Source organism: Oryctolagus cuniculus, chromosome 15 (genome assembly GCF_051225735.1).
Source record: "Oryctolagus cuniculus isolate XC-2025 breed Fujian yellow rabbit chromosome 15, ASM5122573v1, whole genome shotgun sequence".
Classification (NCBI taxonomy): Eukaryota; Metazoa; Chordata; class Mammalia; order Lagomorpha; family Leporidae; genus Oryctolagus; species Oryctolagus cuniculus.
In genome coordinates this window covers 52,346,514-52,362,533 of record NC_142881.1, presented here as the reverse complement: position 1 = coordinate 52,362,533, position 16,020 = coordinate 52,346,514, and the positions used below count along the sequence as shown (strand labels likewise).

The 16,020-nt window shown below is 39.9% G+C and overlaps 1 protein-coding gene across 50 annotated transcripts in view; it reads left to right on the top strand.

The window, feature by feature from the left end:
* The window catches only part of ANK3 (ankyrin 3), a 712,348-nt gene that overhangs the window by 474,395 nt on the left and 221,933 nt on the right, over positions 1–16,020 (top strand). For all 50 annotated transcript variants that reach the window (XM_089314884.1, XM_089314922.1, XM_089314920.1 and 47 more), the window contains 4 exons: positions 3,904–4,005; positions 4,387–4,485; positions 4,651–4,749; positions 13,114–13,212. In XM_089314884.1, the coding sequence (XP_089171010.1) occupies positions 3,904–4,005; positions 4,387–4,485; positions 4,651–4,749; positions 13,114–13,212 (399 nt within the window). The remainder of the gene's footprint in view (positions 1–3,903; positions 4,006–4,386; positions 4,486–4,650; positions 4,750–13,113; positions 13,213–16,020) is intronic.

Sequence of the window (16,020 nt, the reverse complement as noted above, 5' to 3'; positions counted from 1 at the left end):
CTATAGGGTTGAGTTTGAAAAAAAAAAAAAATAGCAAAATCCAGGACAGAGCATTCCTGAATAAGGAAGGCCTATAATTTTGTTTTATTTTCTGAGATACAGAAGCACTACATCTTCAATTGAAACTGGACTCCAGGTGTGTGATCTTGAGCCTTTCTTAGGCTGGCAATATGCAGAACGACACTGTCTGAGGATGCTGGGCAGTGGCAGTGTGTCCCAGCTCCGTCAGCCCCATGATCACGAGAGGGAAACGACGGACTCTCTGCAGTGCACTGTGTTGCTAAGTTAGGTGTATGAAATGCGTTTTTGATATTTTCAACTGACCACAGGTTTATTGAAATGTAACCCCATCAAAAGTCAGGGAGCATCTGTGTTTGCCCTGTACATATACAAGATAATTTGTTTTTAAGATTTATTTATTTATTTGAAAAACAGAGTTATATGGAAAGAGAGAGAGAGACAGAAACCTACCATCCACTGGTACTCTCCCCAAATGGCTGCAACAGCAAGGCTGGTCTAGGCTGAAGCCAGGACCGTGGGACTCCACCTGGGTCTCCTATGTGGGTGATGGGGTCCAAGCACTTGGGCCCTCTTCTGCTGCCTTCCCAAGCACATAAGCAGATCTGGCTCAGAAGTTGAGCACTTGGGATTCCAACTGGCACTGTGATATGGGATGCCAGCATTACAAGCAGCCACTTACCCTGCCGTACCACAATGCAGGCTGCACAGAATGATTTTAAAGAGAATAAGAGGTATTGAGATGAGGGCAAATGAGTCATTTTTCGTACCATACCTGCTCCCTTCGCCACCGTTATAGCTCTGTATTGGCACACTGACCAGCACATAGTCCACATTCAGCAGGACTCTGAGGATGGAAGATGTGGCTACATGGCTGGTAGATGGCTGAGAGTAAAAGGAGGGGCTGCCTGGTTTTCTTTTTGTGGGCTTTAATAATTTTGCTTCCTAAATTGGAAATTTTCTTCAAGGCAAATTTTCTTCATTCCCCTCTTCTTGCTTTTTCCTATCTTCCCTTCTTAAATCTTAAAGATGTAACATGTATGATTGTTATTGTTTCGATGTGGTGAACTGGTTAGAAGTCTGGAGAAAATTAAGTTTTTGTTCCTTCTTGTGCTTCGCAAATTTCTCAGATGATCAGTGAGCCACCCCAGAGAATGACTTGATACCAGGGTCTTTGGGCAAAAAGAGACATAGTGAAGGTAATTATCAGATAACTTCTTACCTTAGAGCAGGAGTTCTTAAATACAAATTGACAAGCAGATACAGCAATCCTGAGCCACATGAAATAATACACAAATTATATATGCATACATGTGCAATTGCTGGAGTAAAATAATTCATTTATAGCTTGTGTTAAATCCAAATACCAAATAGGTCGAGAACAACTGAATTAGAAGGTTTGGTCTGTAGTGGTGTATTTTGTTTGTAGGAAAATTCTAAAGGCATTTGAGAAGAAAATGAACAAAGTGTGGAATTGCCAAACATTTTTAGGATCTAGAATCTATTCAAAGGCTTCTTTCTTGCAATCTCACACCTCTTTTGAAATTTATTTGGCTGCTGCTTCTATGTTTTCAAAGTCAGGGTTTGGGACCCTCAACCCAGTGTTAGGTACATCAGTTGAAAAATCCATGCTGACGGATGTCATTTATTCCCAGGACAGAAAGAGCCCTTCTGGGCAAATCCACTGATAAGCCATTGAGCAAGCACAAAGAAGATGATATTTAGTGGTGCAATGAGCCATTCTTGCATAGCTAATTTAGTTTTAACTGAACTTACAAACACTAACCTTCTCACTGTAGTGAACTTCTGCAGAGACTGTGTATTATTTTTCTTTAAATTCCTGGAAACTTTGTCTGATTTGAACCTTTGTCTCTTGTTGTCCTTGTCTTAGGTCACCTTCTGCTCTGATTGAATTCTTTACATGCTGAACTGGAATTCGGGTTTGATTTTAGTGTGGGCTCCCAGACACCTGACTCAGTAGCTCAGCTGATGATCTCTGCTATTTGTATTTGTATCACAGCAGCTTCTCAACCTAAGTAGTTGTCACTGCTGTTGTCACAACCCAGGCTACTGTGTTGTTCCTGGTCATAATTTAATTACTTTTTTGTTCCAGATAATTTACTTATTTGTTGATTGATTCATTCACCAAACATCTGTGGGCACCTGCTGTATCCAAGCGATGTTCCCAGTTGTGAGGGAAATGGAAAGCTGAACATTTTACATAGGGTCGCTGCCTTGTGCCAGGTTAGGGCACATGACAACAGAAGCAAGCCAAAGCTTTAAGCCCTCCTCAAGATCACAATATTTAAATAAATGGTTAACCATATATTTAGACATTTGGCAAATCTGCAGGCAAGTAGGGGATGTTTGAACAACTGGATCAGCAGAAGCCAAAGATGCTGTTAAACAGGGGGTGATCAACAGGAACGTCTCCCTCAGCAAAGGGTGACTTGGGTCAGTTGCTAGTGGGGCTAAGGTTGGGAAGGCCTGATTGAGAGGCAATGGATGTTCCTTCTGAGAGACTTGGGCAAGGCTGGAGGAGAACTCGGAGGCAGTGGCCTCTGCTCCAAGGCCCCGAGCAAGTCCACTCTTACTGAATTAATCCACAACAGAACCAGAGAGCCTTCAGAGGGATGGAGTTGCATTTATCTCAGTGAATTTCCGGGGAGGAATTGACCTTCTTCAACGACTGGCCGCGTGGTGCTTTCCATTTGCCTGCTCCTTAACCTGCCTCTGCTTGTTCCTAAGGAGCTTACTGTTGAGGATGGAGGAAGTACAGCTATAGCAGACCCTATGATGCTGTGTGAGAAATCCTGAGAGAGCCCACAGCAGTTGATGATTTGGGAGCACTAAGCAATTAAACTCTGCCTGGGGGGTCTGGGCAGGCTTTCGGAGATGAGATGGCATTTGAGCAGGGGCTTTGATGGCCATATCCGCCGTATGGCTGCAAGCATCCACTTTCCTCATGTATGCTATGCCCTACGTGATTGCATTTGTAACTAGTGATGAGATTTTGTTTTTACTGCTCTTTCAGGAAAACCTGCTTCTATATTATATGGCATTGAGCAAAACCTCCTTATAAATTGTGCATGCCCAACTTGGCAGTGTCTTTTTTTCCTCATATCTTTTTTCTATTAAAGATTTCAATATAAATGGTTTCAACTGTGCAATTAGAGGTGTTAGAGTTTTGTAGTGGTTCAGAGCTGCCAGCTCTCGATGAATGAATTACATGTCTTGTTTTGTTGCTTTTGAATTATATGTGTGTTTATAAGAAAACTTTCTCCAGGCTATGGCCTGAGGTAGCTTGTACATACATGGAAAATATATTTCACAACCCATGTAGGCATTTACAAATGCTCTTCTGATACCTCCATGTTCCAAAATATGACTGTGTCCTGTAGGAAAATCCAGCAGAAAATCATTGCTTGCAAGTCCCTGTTCAACTAGAGTGTCACCATGAAATGTGTTTGTGAAGCTATTGATCGACAACTTTGCCATGAGAGGTGCAGGAAAGTAGAACACATGTTATATTTCTGGTACAGGAGAACATTAGGGTCCCAGTACTGTGGTTTTCTAGATGTTAAAGGATTTATCTTTATTTTCTGAAGTTTGTGCTTTGACATAAGGGGCCGCACGTAATGGGGAATTTTCTTTCAATTCAGAACATGCTGTGATGTCACAGAAAGGGTACCTTTATGTTTGATGATGACTTTTAAAGAGTTCATCCTTTTCTTGGTAACTTTTTCAAGACATTTTATTGCAGTCTTCGTGTTAGGAATATATATGGTTCAATTATTTGGTTTTAGTTTGGGCTCCAAGCTGAGTAGTTATAAATGTGCTGGTCAGCATCATTCTTCACCAGAATGTTTTCCTTTTTCCTTCTAGTCTGATGCCAATGCAAGTTACTTAAGAGCAGCTCGAGCTGGACACCTGGAAAAAGCTCTTGACTACATAAAAAATGGAGTCGACATCAACATTTGCAATCAGGTTAGTCGTGGTTCTTGTGTTATTTTTTTATTTAGATACCCAGACTTTAAACTCCTTAAAGCTTTCACTAAATGTAACAAAACTGCCTTTGTTGTTTTCCTGAAAATTTGACCAGCTTGACATGATTGAATTATTTCTTGATTTTTTTTTATTATGAAAACATTCAAAAATGTGGCTATTGGTTCTAATTAATTAATTCCTAGAATGTAGCAAATAGGACAACCCACCTAGTTTTCAAGTATTATTATTTCTAATTCAAATTCCTGTACCACACACACAGAAGTGGTTGCTGGTGGAATGTCATCTTAGCATTTCTGGGTAGGCTGTTACCTGCTCTGTTTTCAACCTGCTGGATAAAGCCTTTCCTTCACTTTTAACCAGAATGGGTTGAACGCTCTCCATCTTGCTTCCAAAGAAGGCCACGTTGAAGTCGTTTCTGAGCTGCTACAGAGAGAAGCCAATGTGGATGCAGCCACAAAGGTCAGTATCTCATCATCACTTGCTAAATTCAGGTTTCAGCTGTTGATAAGAATCAGGGTAGAGTATGCATGAGATACTCATCCACTTTGTTCTCTTTGGAAAGCTTCAAACGTCCAGAGCTTTGGAAATTGGGTGAACTGATGTGTCTGGCTTTTCATTTTACAGAAAGGTAACACAGCATTGCACATCGCATCTTTGGCTGGGCAAGCAGAAGTGGTCAAGGTCTTGGTTACAAATGGAGCCAATGTCAATGCACAATCTCAGGTAAACATGCACCTCTACTGCCAAGACATTTTGCTATCGATAGTGTTCTTTGCTTGGTTCACGTGTCCTCTAAGAACACAATGCTTAAGAGCTGCATTGAAGTATTATATGATAAATGAATGTGCATCTTCCTTCGCAGTACGTACGTGTGAGAGGTGGAGATTGTTAGAGGTCATCCATCTATGAAACTCTGTGCCTGGAGGTTGAGGACACCAATGTTGAAGACATATCTGTAATGCAGAGTCTTGTACTATCTTACAGTGCTGGCACAGGTCCAGTCCTTGGTATTTGTTAAACTACAAAGGAAATAGGAATGCTTGTACATGAGGAAATGCTCTTAGAATTTCAGAATGTGTCAGCTCTTTCTCTCGTAGAATAAGGGAAGAAACTGCTTAATCCCTCTTCACTAAGGCCTCCTTATTTTCTGAAACAGGTGAAAAACAAAACAGAAACAGGCAGAGGAAACTCCAAGAGTGCTCAAACTTTAAAATGTTTCAATTATTTGTGACTGATGTAGACCTTTTAAATCTCACAGTCCTGCGTGAAGTTCTAAGAATATCAGTCGATTATCATTTGGTAGACTTTGAGTCTAAAAGAATTCACTTCACTTGATTGGTCTCAGAACATGGGTCCTCACGACATAGACAGGTACCAAAACAGCAGATGGTGCACATAAATATGTATAATTTTTATGTGTCAGTTAAAATTTCCATAAGTGTTAAAATAAAGAATAAAACTAACACAGACATTATTCAGGTCCCCATAGACATGATGTTGGGTAGGGAAGCAAAATCATCAAAACAAAAATATCGACTGAGGACTGTACCACTTTTAAAATTGCTCCTCACGCAAACGTTCGAGCTGAATGGTGACATCTGTCCCTCCGAGGGCACTTCAAAATGTCTGTGGAAAGTAGCATTGAATGGTAAGTGTATTTCAGTGAAAGGAAATTTTGAAATCCATGCCTATGACTGGCTTTCAAGAAGTTTGCAAAAAATGTCTATTGTGAGGTGCCATGCCTTCACTTCAGACATTTTTTACATCAAGCTAACTATCTTTCAATCCATTTTCTATGACATTTGTGAAGTTCCCTCGTATTTAGCAGCATCTCCACCAACATGTTCAGTGTTGAACAAATTGATGACAGAACAAAACTGCAAGTTTTGCTGAAGACACAAGGTTTCATCAAGTCACCAGATGATGTCAGAGGACAACTCAGCTGTGGGTACCAGGCTTTCTCACAGCACTGGGCCAGGCAGCCTGTGAAGAGTTAAGCTGTCTTCCTGATAGGTGTTTCACATGTCAATGATTTGAAAATGAAAAGATTAAATGAGGGGGAAAGAGAGAGAGACGGAGTTGTGGTTTTTGCTTATGCTGTGTAAATGAGGGAGTGAAGGAAAGCATGATATTACATGGCCTTGTTGGAAAAGTGACACCTCTACTTCCTGGATCTCACACTTTGGGTAGTCTGTTCATTCTGAGAACTCGTTCAGGAGTGCAATTCTAATGTACAGTTTAAGTCACATCGACTTTCACTTCTGCAACCTCTATTTTTTTTTTCAATTGTTAAAGGACTTTATTACTACATTAGATTCTCAGGGTAATAGCAAATGCGTGATAATCACAGCACACTTCTCATCAGTTCTCATGTTAATGTCATATGAATACAGAGGTTGTGGTTCCTGGATAGAATTCTATGGATGTAATGACACTTCCCAAGATTAAGCTGTAAGCAAACGTTTCTCATTATGTACTGTGGCCTTTTGATCTCCATTTTAATGGCATTTCATTTCATCAACTGTTTCCAGTACTGGTTATATTTGGATAATGGGCAACTCTTCTACGTTATGGGTCCCTGAACTGCAGTGACTTCCTCTTCCATCTGTGACAGTTATAGCTTGGTAGCCCCTAACTATCCATGTCCTGAAACAGGGACTGCTCGGTGCTGTCAGCTGCGTGGCTATCTGTGTCTTTGCTCAAATTTTCTCGGAGTTCCTTGTGTTTGGACCTTTGTTAGACAGATATATGGCAAATACTCCAATACCCTGGGAGAGCTCCCTGTGAAAGCCATACTTTTCCAGGAAGATTGAAGATAGGCAGGAATAGTACTTTCAGAGCAACACAGGCCAGCTGACCCCAATAGAAGCATCCGGCTTCTAAACTAATTTTCTCAAAGTGTCCCTATAATTTTTTTTAACTGAAAAAATATCCAGTTTAAGGCTCTGAGATAATGGGAAAATTCCTTAACTCATTTTCATTTCCTTTTTGGTTTTCCTAAGGGAGGAAAAATAAGCCTCCTTCTTGTAAATATTTCACACATTCTTGACTAAGGCTTAAAGCAGCAGTAGTGTTCAACCTGCTCTGCAGTGTTTGGGAGAAGCTGCAATTGGAATAAAATCCTTGTCGGTTTTCAATTCAATTTATACACATTCCACACTGATGATGCAGCGAGGGGGAGGAATATCGGCTGTGAAATTCTCTGCTCCTGGCAGCTGTGCTCGGAACACCCTGCCACACAGTGCTCCACCCTCATCTGGGCACCTGCCTGCCTGTGCCTTAGGAACCACATCATTCCGCGAGTAGAATGAGTAATGAGAAGGTCATGCAGCGGAATGGAGTTTCTGTGATAATTCCTGGTAGCAGCTCTTCAATCAGAACCCTTACAAAGAACAGCAAGGGAGGATTACGTGAAATGAGATTAAGTTCCATTTAGGTGGCAACACACAAAACATCACAGCAAAATTACTCTTCAAGAAATACACTATCTCTAGCTAGGTGAAACTTTAAACCATAGCTAATTTTTTTTTAAAAAAGAAATCTATCTATTTGAGAGGTAGAGTTACAGAGAGAGGGAGAGACAGAGAGAAAGGTCTTCCATTCACTGGGTCACTCCCCAGATGGTCGCTACGGCCGGAGCTGAGCTGATTCAAAGCCAGGAGCGTCTTCCAGGTCTTCCACGTAGGTGCAGGGCCCAAGCACTTGGGCCTTCTTCCACCGCTTTCTCAGGCCAAAGCTGAGAAATGGATTGGAAGAGGAGTAGCCAGGACACGGACCAGTGCCATATGGTATGCTGCAACACAGCGCCAGCCCTTATAGCCAATATTTCGTAGCCAACAAAACATAGAAGGCCTCTAACTTACCTGACCATGAAAATTCCCCTTTTCTTAAAAATAAAAAGTGGCATTTAACAATATCAAGTTCTGGTTATAAAAACAGATAATATAAACTGGGAATTTATAGATTTTATTTTTTTTAATTTAATTTTTTTTTGACAGGCAGAGTTAGACAGTGAGAGAGAGAGACAGAGAGAAAGGTCTTCCTTCCATTGGTTCACCCCCAAAGTGGCCGCTATGGCCAAAGTTATGCCAATCCGAAGCCAGGAGCCAGGTGCTTCCTCCTGGTCTCCCATGCAGGTGCAGGGCCCAAGCACTTGGGCCATCCTCCACTGCCTTCTGGGGCCACAGCAGAGAGCTGGACTGGAAGAGGAGCATAAAGTAATTTTTGTATTATAAAGTAAAGTTTGACCGAGGCCTTAACAAGTTAGTTAAATCTTTCTTATGTTGTTTAACCCTCCAGTAATCAGTTACACACTCTCAGAAATGGGTCGAATAAAGAAATTGTGATTAGAAAATATTCTATTAAAGTCCATGATATGTTGTACTTCATACATCAACAAGAATTAATGATTGCTACTGAAAAATCTCAAACTGCTGAGTCAAATGGCATTCCTCACTCTTCTCTGCATTCTGTGGCTTAAACACTAACTGTTTATAAAGAAGCAAAGTGTGTTTGAAAAGGCAGATGAACTGTCAGAGTGTGGTACATGCACAGATATTCAGAGGGGTATCAACAATGGCAAGACCCTGTGAGTAAGCCAGACCCTGCCTCCTTGAGTACCATCTTGGTCTTTATATCTGCGTATTCCCTGTGGTGAGAAGGTCGGATCTAAGGAAAGTCACACAGGAACGATTCAGACAAAGCCTCTCTGACTTCATATCCCTCGTGTTATCTGACTTTCATGAAAATTAGTGTCATGGAAATCAAAATGCAAATCATTCCTTTTGCCCATCTGTCTAAATTAAAAACAGCACTTTGGGGACGGGTGTACAGCACAGCAGTTAAATGCGGCTTAGGATGCCCACATCCCATATCAGAATGATGGGATTCTAGTCCCCTCTCTGCTCCCGTTTCCAGCTTCCTGCTAATGTGCTCCCTACGACACAGCAGTAATGGCTCAAGTAGTTAGGTTCCTGGTGCCCACATGGAAGACAAAGATAGAGTTTCCAGCTCCTGGCTTCAACATGACTTGGTTTTTGATGTTGTGGCCAATTAGGAAGTAAACCAGTAATTTTATTTGTCTTCTAAATAGAATCAGATTATTTTTAAAAACCCAACACTTTATGATGTGCAAAAGCTGCCCATAGAAAACTAGTATGGATTGGAAAATTTCATGGATGAAAATTTAAGCCCTTACTTAAAGCACAGGAGAAATTATTATTTTATTTTGGTGGGCATGATGCAGCCTGCCTCAGAACTAACTATAAAATTATGTCTGCAGATTTGCATGCTTTTAATAGCACCACTATAAACATTCAGAGCAGAAGGTATTGGAGAGTTTAGATAAAATCGTACTTCAAATAGCATCCTCACTCCATCTTAAGCTGCTCTGCCTTTTGAGAACTGAATCTATTGTTGCTACCAAAAAGAAAATGTAAATTGGGCTGTCCGTATGTTCCTTTTTGGCCAGCTTTGTTTTGGAAATTTCCTGAGCTAGAAAATTAATATAAAATCGGTGGTGTGCTTTTTTCTCTTACGAGAAAAATATGCATTCTCAAATCTGACCTTTCTTCCGATCCAAGTGCTGTTTCACAGAAAATCCTTACGGCTATAGGTTGTCTGTAACAAGTCTATTGTGGATGCCATAAATCTTTTGATCTGGAGAGCTAGAGAGTAGGGATAATATTTTTATTCACTTTTTTCAAAGGACAATTATTTTCTCCCTGAAATCATAACTAACTAGTGTTTGTGTGTGTCTTCTAATGACATTTTGATCCTTTTGTGACAGGTGAAATTTGTATGAATTTGTGTCATTTGGAGTGAAGGAACAGAAACCAATTTGAGCACAAAGGGGAGTTTGTTGGAATTAGATGGTGGATCACAAAGAATGGAAGGTTAATGAAGCTTTTCAGAGAGCTTTGGAACCCAGACAGTTGGGTTGGAAGCTGGAAAAACTAGCTGGGAGAGAGAGTGCGATGGCCCATTCCCATGGTCCCTGCTTGTCAGTCAAGGCTGATGAAGAGGGAATTGGACAGAGAACAGAAGTGAGGACGAAGGGTAGACCTGAAAGAATAAAGAAAAGGTAGCTTGCACTTGTCCACCTGTAGTTAAATGGCAAGTCCAACCAAAACAAGTCCTCTCTACATCATGAGGAAGAGGTAGTTCTCCAAAACAAAGTGCAAGTGTCATTGTCAAGTGAAGGAGAGATAGGAATGGATGCTGGTTAACCAAAACTAAGTCAAAAAACACATACACACACCCAGATGTTATCAAATTGAAATTTTTATTGTAGAAGGCCTAATAAAAATATTTTTTCAATACAGATAGCAGAAATAACATCAGACCATTTAAAGGCTACAGGCTGTATGATTCCATTTATATGGAATGTCCAAACTAGGCAAGGCCATAGTGACAGAAAGTGGATTATTGGTTGCTGGGAGTTACACAAAGGGTAAATGGTGAATGGCTACTAATTCCTATATATGTGTTTATACATATGTTTTTTGGGGGACAATGATGAAAATGTTCCGGAATTAGATAATGGGGTTGATTGCCTACTTTTGTAAATATACCAAAATCCACTGAATTGTGAAAAGGGTGAGTATTATGGAGTATGAATTATGGATTAATAAATATTTTTAAAAATAGATAAGGATATGAACATTCAGAAAATGACCCTTTTCTATGATACAGTTAGGATTAAAAGCACTCAAAAAGAAGGTAAAAGTGATCATGGGAAACCGCTGATAACAAGGCTGCGTCTTGTTGTGGCTTTTGTCTACATGTTATTTCCAAGTCATCCCACTCCATATGTCTCAGTTTCTGCCACCTTAAAAAAGGCATGTGGAATGAATCGTGCTTTTTAAGAATAGCTCTTTAGAATCTCCAGTTCTGGAAGAACAGTACTCCCTTAAACCTGGGTACCTGACTTTGGGCTTTCTTCCTGAGTTGTGATGCTTGATTCTGGAAGGCAATATCGAGAACAGTGGACATGTACTGGGCTGGAAGCCAGTTATGTGTGGGTAGGCCAGAGTTTCCTAGACAGTGTTGGACCCCAGCAGACCTGCTGCGAAGTGGAGAACCACCAAGTGTAACTTACGTGGTTGGAATTTATATCTGAGAGAACAGGCATTTGGAGATTTTAAGAATTTAATGCCTGGGGCCAGTGCTCTGGTGTAGTGGGTTAAGCTGCCATCTGCAGTGCCTGCATCCCATATGGGCGCCAGTTCAAGTCCCAGCTGCTCCAGTTCTGATCCAGCTCCCTGCTAATGCGCCTGGGAAGCCAGCAGAAGATGGCCCAAGTGTTTGGGCCCCTGCACCTGTTTGGGAGACCTGGAAGAAGCTCCTGGCTCTGGCCTGGCCCAACCCTGGCTGTTGCAACCATTTAGGGAGTGAACCAGCAGATGGAAGACTTCTCTTTCTGCCTCTGCCTCTCCTTCTCTGTAACTCCACCTTTCAAATAAGTAAATAAATTGTAAAAACAACAAAAACGTAATGCCTACAATCTGAACATGCCCTCTGGAAATTTTGTTTTTCCAGAGTGAGCACTTGCTGAGGGAAGGGAAATTTTCAGTAGTTCATTTGTGAGAAAAGGCCATGCTGATTTTCACTAGTTTCCTTAAAAATTATTTTTGTTCTGTTTTATTGCTTAAAGTATATCTAAATTAACAAAAGTTTAAATAATCATTCATTGTGATCAAGAAAGAAAATGAGAAGAGAGTCAACATGATGAGAGTAATCCTAAACCACCTTTGCGTTTTCCCCATAGTTGTGGGAAGAGTGACAAAGATGGCCGACACACACACACACACACACACTGTTACAATTATTCCAGTTTAAATCTTGATATAACCTATCATGATATAATAAAATAATAGTGGCCTTTAAAGATTATTACCAGGTAGATAATTATAAGGCAGAAGGTTGAATACTATGCTGTCTCCTACTGCCTCTAATTTTGAGTCTCTCATCTTGAGTTTGGTAACCAGATAACCTAACTTGTGACATTTGTGTGCAAACTAAAGTAGGATAGAACTCCCTAATTAGAACCATACACATGGATCATTTGTCAGGTGGCATCAGTTGTATCTGTTCCAAGAATTATTTAAATTTACTCTCTAGTTCTCAGGTGTAAGCAAAAAACACGAGGCCACCAGAGGCTAACTTCTTGGATAAATAAGGTAGTCATGGATAATTAGGTATTTATAATGATGAGTCAAAATCTTTTGTATCAGAAAAGTTTAAATGATATTTGATAACGTTGCTGTTTAAAGTATATTTAATCTTTTTGAATTACAGTAATGTACACAGTAAAATTCCAGAACATTGAGTTAAACAGAATGGTATTCTGAGAAATGTATTCGAAGAGAATTTATTGTAGTTTGAAAATACCTGTTTTACTATTTGTATCTTACAATAAGAGTCTTAAACATTACAGCATTTCGTGGTCTTCTGGAGAACACACAAATGCAACGTATTTTTGATGAGAAACTTAAGCGTGATGAGCACATTCTTTGTTTGGATCCAAAGTGTTTGGGCATTCTAGGCATGTTTTAGATAAACGTGCATACACACATACTGAATGTGTGTTTACGGATGTGTATGTATGACTATTATGTGTTCGTAACATAAAAATACTGCACCTTGGCAAAAACTGCAAAGGAAGGAAACCAATGTAAAACAACCAATTGGATTCTATGTTAAAGTTGCTTCAGCTGCTCTTCTGAGAAAATGTTAGCTCTTTTTTATTTAAGAGATAACTGATGGTTAGGAGCAATAAAAACCAAATCTGCTATTTTTATGTCTTCAAGGCATCTAGTACAATCCTTTACTCAGTAAGTGACTGATGAGTAAATGAATTATTATTTATCTAAAGCAGATAAATTGCTATAAATTGTATTTAGACATTAACTTTGATCTTTCAAATTGTGGATTATGAACTATAATGATTATACTTATGAATTTTGCTCAACCATGGTGCATGGATTTTCTAATAAATGTGAATATTTGCACTAAGATATTATTGCAATGATTATATGTAAGCATTTCTTAGAGCATAGCACTAACATTTTGTTTGTTCTTTGGCAGAATGGTTTCACACCATTGTATATGGCCGCCCAGGAAAACCACCTGGAGGTTGTCAAGTTTCTGCTTGACAATGGTGCAAGCCAGAGCCTTGCCACTGAGGTAGGACACTTTGTTTTCTTCTATGGGTAAATTCGTATGTTTATAGGGCATTTTAAAAATCTGAGGCTCAGAATTTGTTTCTCTAGTATTTCAGTTGCAACTGTGCATCCATGTGTGGGTTAAAACATTTTTATGAAATACTCTATTTTTAATCTTAATGTTCCATGGCAAAGATACCCTTTCTGCTCTTAATTGCCTGGTTCTATCCTATAATTGAGGTATTATTTTAATATTTAGCATATTTGCTTGTGAACACTGTTCTGTCTCCTATTTTCTTGCCTCAGAGGCCACCATTGTTTTGAAGTGTTTTTTCAATTAAGCTTTAATTTTAAGAAGACTTTTTCAAATTTAGCCTAATTATGCCCATTGAATTTATTTCTAATGTTAATTAATTAGATTTAATTCATACTTCTAAATAAACTGTGTTTCTAAGTATTAAATAAAAGTGGTATTTCATTAAAGCTTGACAGTCTTGTAGAATTATTCAAAATAGAAAGTTACATAAGTGATTGATAATATCTTAGATAATGTAGTTTATTTTTAAACTTAATGAGGATGGGGTGGGTGCTGTGGAATTCCCACACTCCTATCAGAGCGCCAGTCTCAGTGTCAGCTGCTCAGCTTCTGATACAGCTCCCCACCAATGTGCCTGGGAAGAGGCAGATGATGGCTCAAGTACTTGGGTCACTGCCATCCATAGGGGAGACCTGGATGGAACTCTCCCAGCTTCTGTTTGGCCCAGGCCTGGCTGTTGCAGTCATCTGGGGACTGAAATAGCAGATGGAAGATCTTTTTCTCTCTATTCTACCTCTTTCTCTCGTTACTCTGCCTTTCAAATAAGTAAATCTTTTAAATCTTCTTTAAAAAAATAAATTAATATGGATGGAAGATTGTGATCACTTGTTAAGTATATCACTAGAAATCTATTGCTACTAATAAAGGACCTTCATTTTGGTATTCTGTATTTTTAACGAATCAGTAAATTAGAGCAGATGCGGGATTATCCCTGTCAAAATAGCACAGCTTTACTTGTATTCTTTTTTTTATTTTATTTTTATGACAGAAAGAGTGGACAGAGAGAGAGAGAGAGAGAGAGAGAGAGAAAGGTCTTCCTTTGCCGTTGGTTCACCCTCCAATGGCTGCCGCGGCCAGCACGCTGCAGCCAGCGCACCGCGCTGATCCGAAGGCAGGAGCCAAGTGCTTCTCCTGGTCTCCCATAAGGTGCAGGGCCCAAGCACTTGGGCCATCCTCCACTGCATTCCCAGGCCACAGCAGAGAGCTGGCCTGGAAGAGGGGCAACCGGGACAGAATCCGGCGCCCTGACCGCGACTAGAACCCGGTGTGCTGGCGCCGCAAGGCAGAGGATTAGCCTAGTGAGCCGCGGCGCCAGCCTACTTTACTTGTATTCTACTGTGCTTCCTGAAAGGCACAGGGAAAATGGCCATAGAGGAATTGCATAGAAAATTCAGCTTCTCAGGTTAGGCCTTCCAGGGCAACTGCTAAATGAATGAATAGACTGTGAGCACCAGAAGAACTATAAATGACCCTAGGTATATAAAAATATTCTCACCCTCATTCAAAGTCAAATCCAAATTTATTATTCAGATAAAAAATGAGATCCAGTCTTTTGCCTAAGAGATAAGAAAAAAACTGGTAGAGAAGAAGCCAGAACTTTTCTAAAATATTAGTGAAGTTGGTAATTGGTTGCAGAGCATTTGGCAGTAACTATCAAAAACTGATATCTCCATGTCTTTTTAATTAGCAATTCCACTTTGAAGATTCATATTTTATTCATAAGCATATACAGTATAGAATATAAAGAACATAGAAGTACATATACTGTATAAGAATGTACATTAATATAAGCAGCCACTTTTAAAAGCTAAGAACCTAATGATGCATCAGTGAGGTGCCTTTTTAGTCAGTATTAATATACTTACACAATAAAATGCCACCCAGTATTATTAAAAATGAGTGAAGACTGTGTTACTGATACAGGAAAATGTCCTTTGTGTGTTGTTCCTGATATGCTCTGAGAATTAGGGGAGGCAGTTTTTTCCATTCTTCACCCTTTGACACTATCGGGATTTTTATCATGAGAATTGACTTGTATTATTTTTATGATAGTGTTTTTAGAATTAGCTAAGAAAATAACGGCTGGTTGCTGTTGGAACACACATGTACAGGCACACTGTGCTCCCTCTCTTCACACTCGGGAGTAGCCAGTCTGAGAACAGTACCCCACATGCGACACAAGGGTGGCACCAAGCTGAATAGGGGGGATTGGCACACGGCGTGCATGGATTGTTGGTTAAAGACACAATCCACCCTAGCTATCTATGGACATACCAAGTAATACCCATTGCCTTCTTGGTGGTGGTTAGGCAGTTTTCCTTTTCTCTGACGTACAGACCATTAGGGATCTCTTCTAGAAGGAAGCATAAAACCCACTTACTGCTAACAGAATTGAATTAGTTTGCAAATTAATCACCAAAAACTCACTGCATCCTGCATTCTCCATGAAGTCTTCAAGGTCCACAAAGGAGTGCTGCAACTAGCTGAACGAAAAAATGTGAAAAATGAATAGCAAATTCCTTCTTTTGGCAAAGGATAAACTGAAAAATATTTTGACTCCTTCTGATGAGTTTAATGTCATGTTGCTGCTTTTGTCATTTTAAGAGGAAAAACAACAATAATGTGACATCCACATCTTCATGAGGGCTGCTATTACATTCCTGTAGAAACAACACCTGATTACCTGAACACATTTGAACCTTTGACTGAATTTTTTCTCTTTTTGGGTTACTA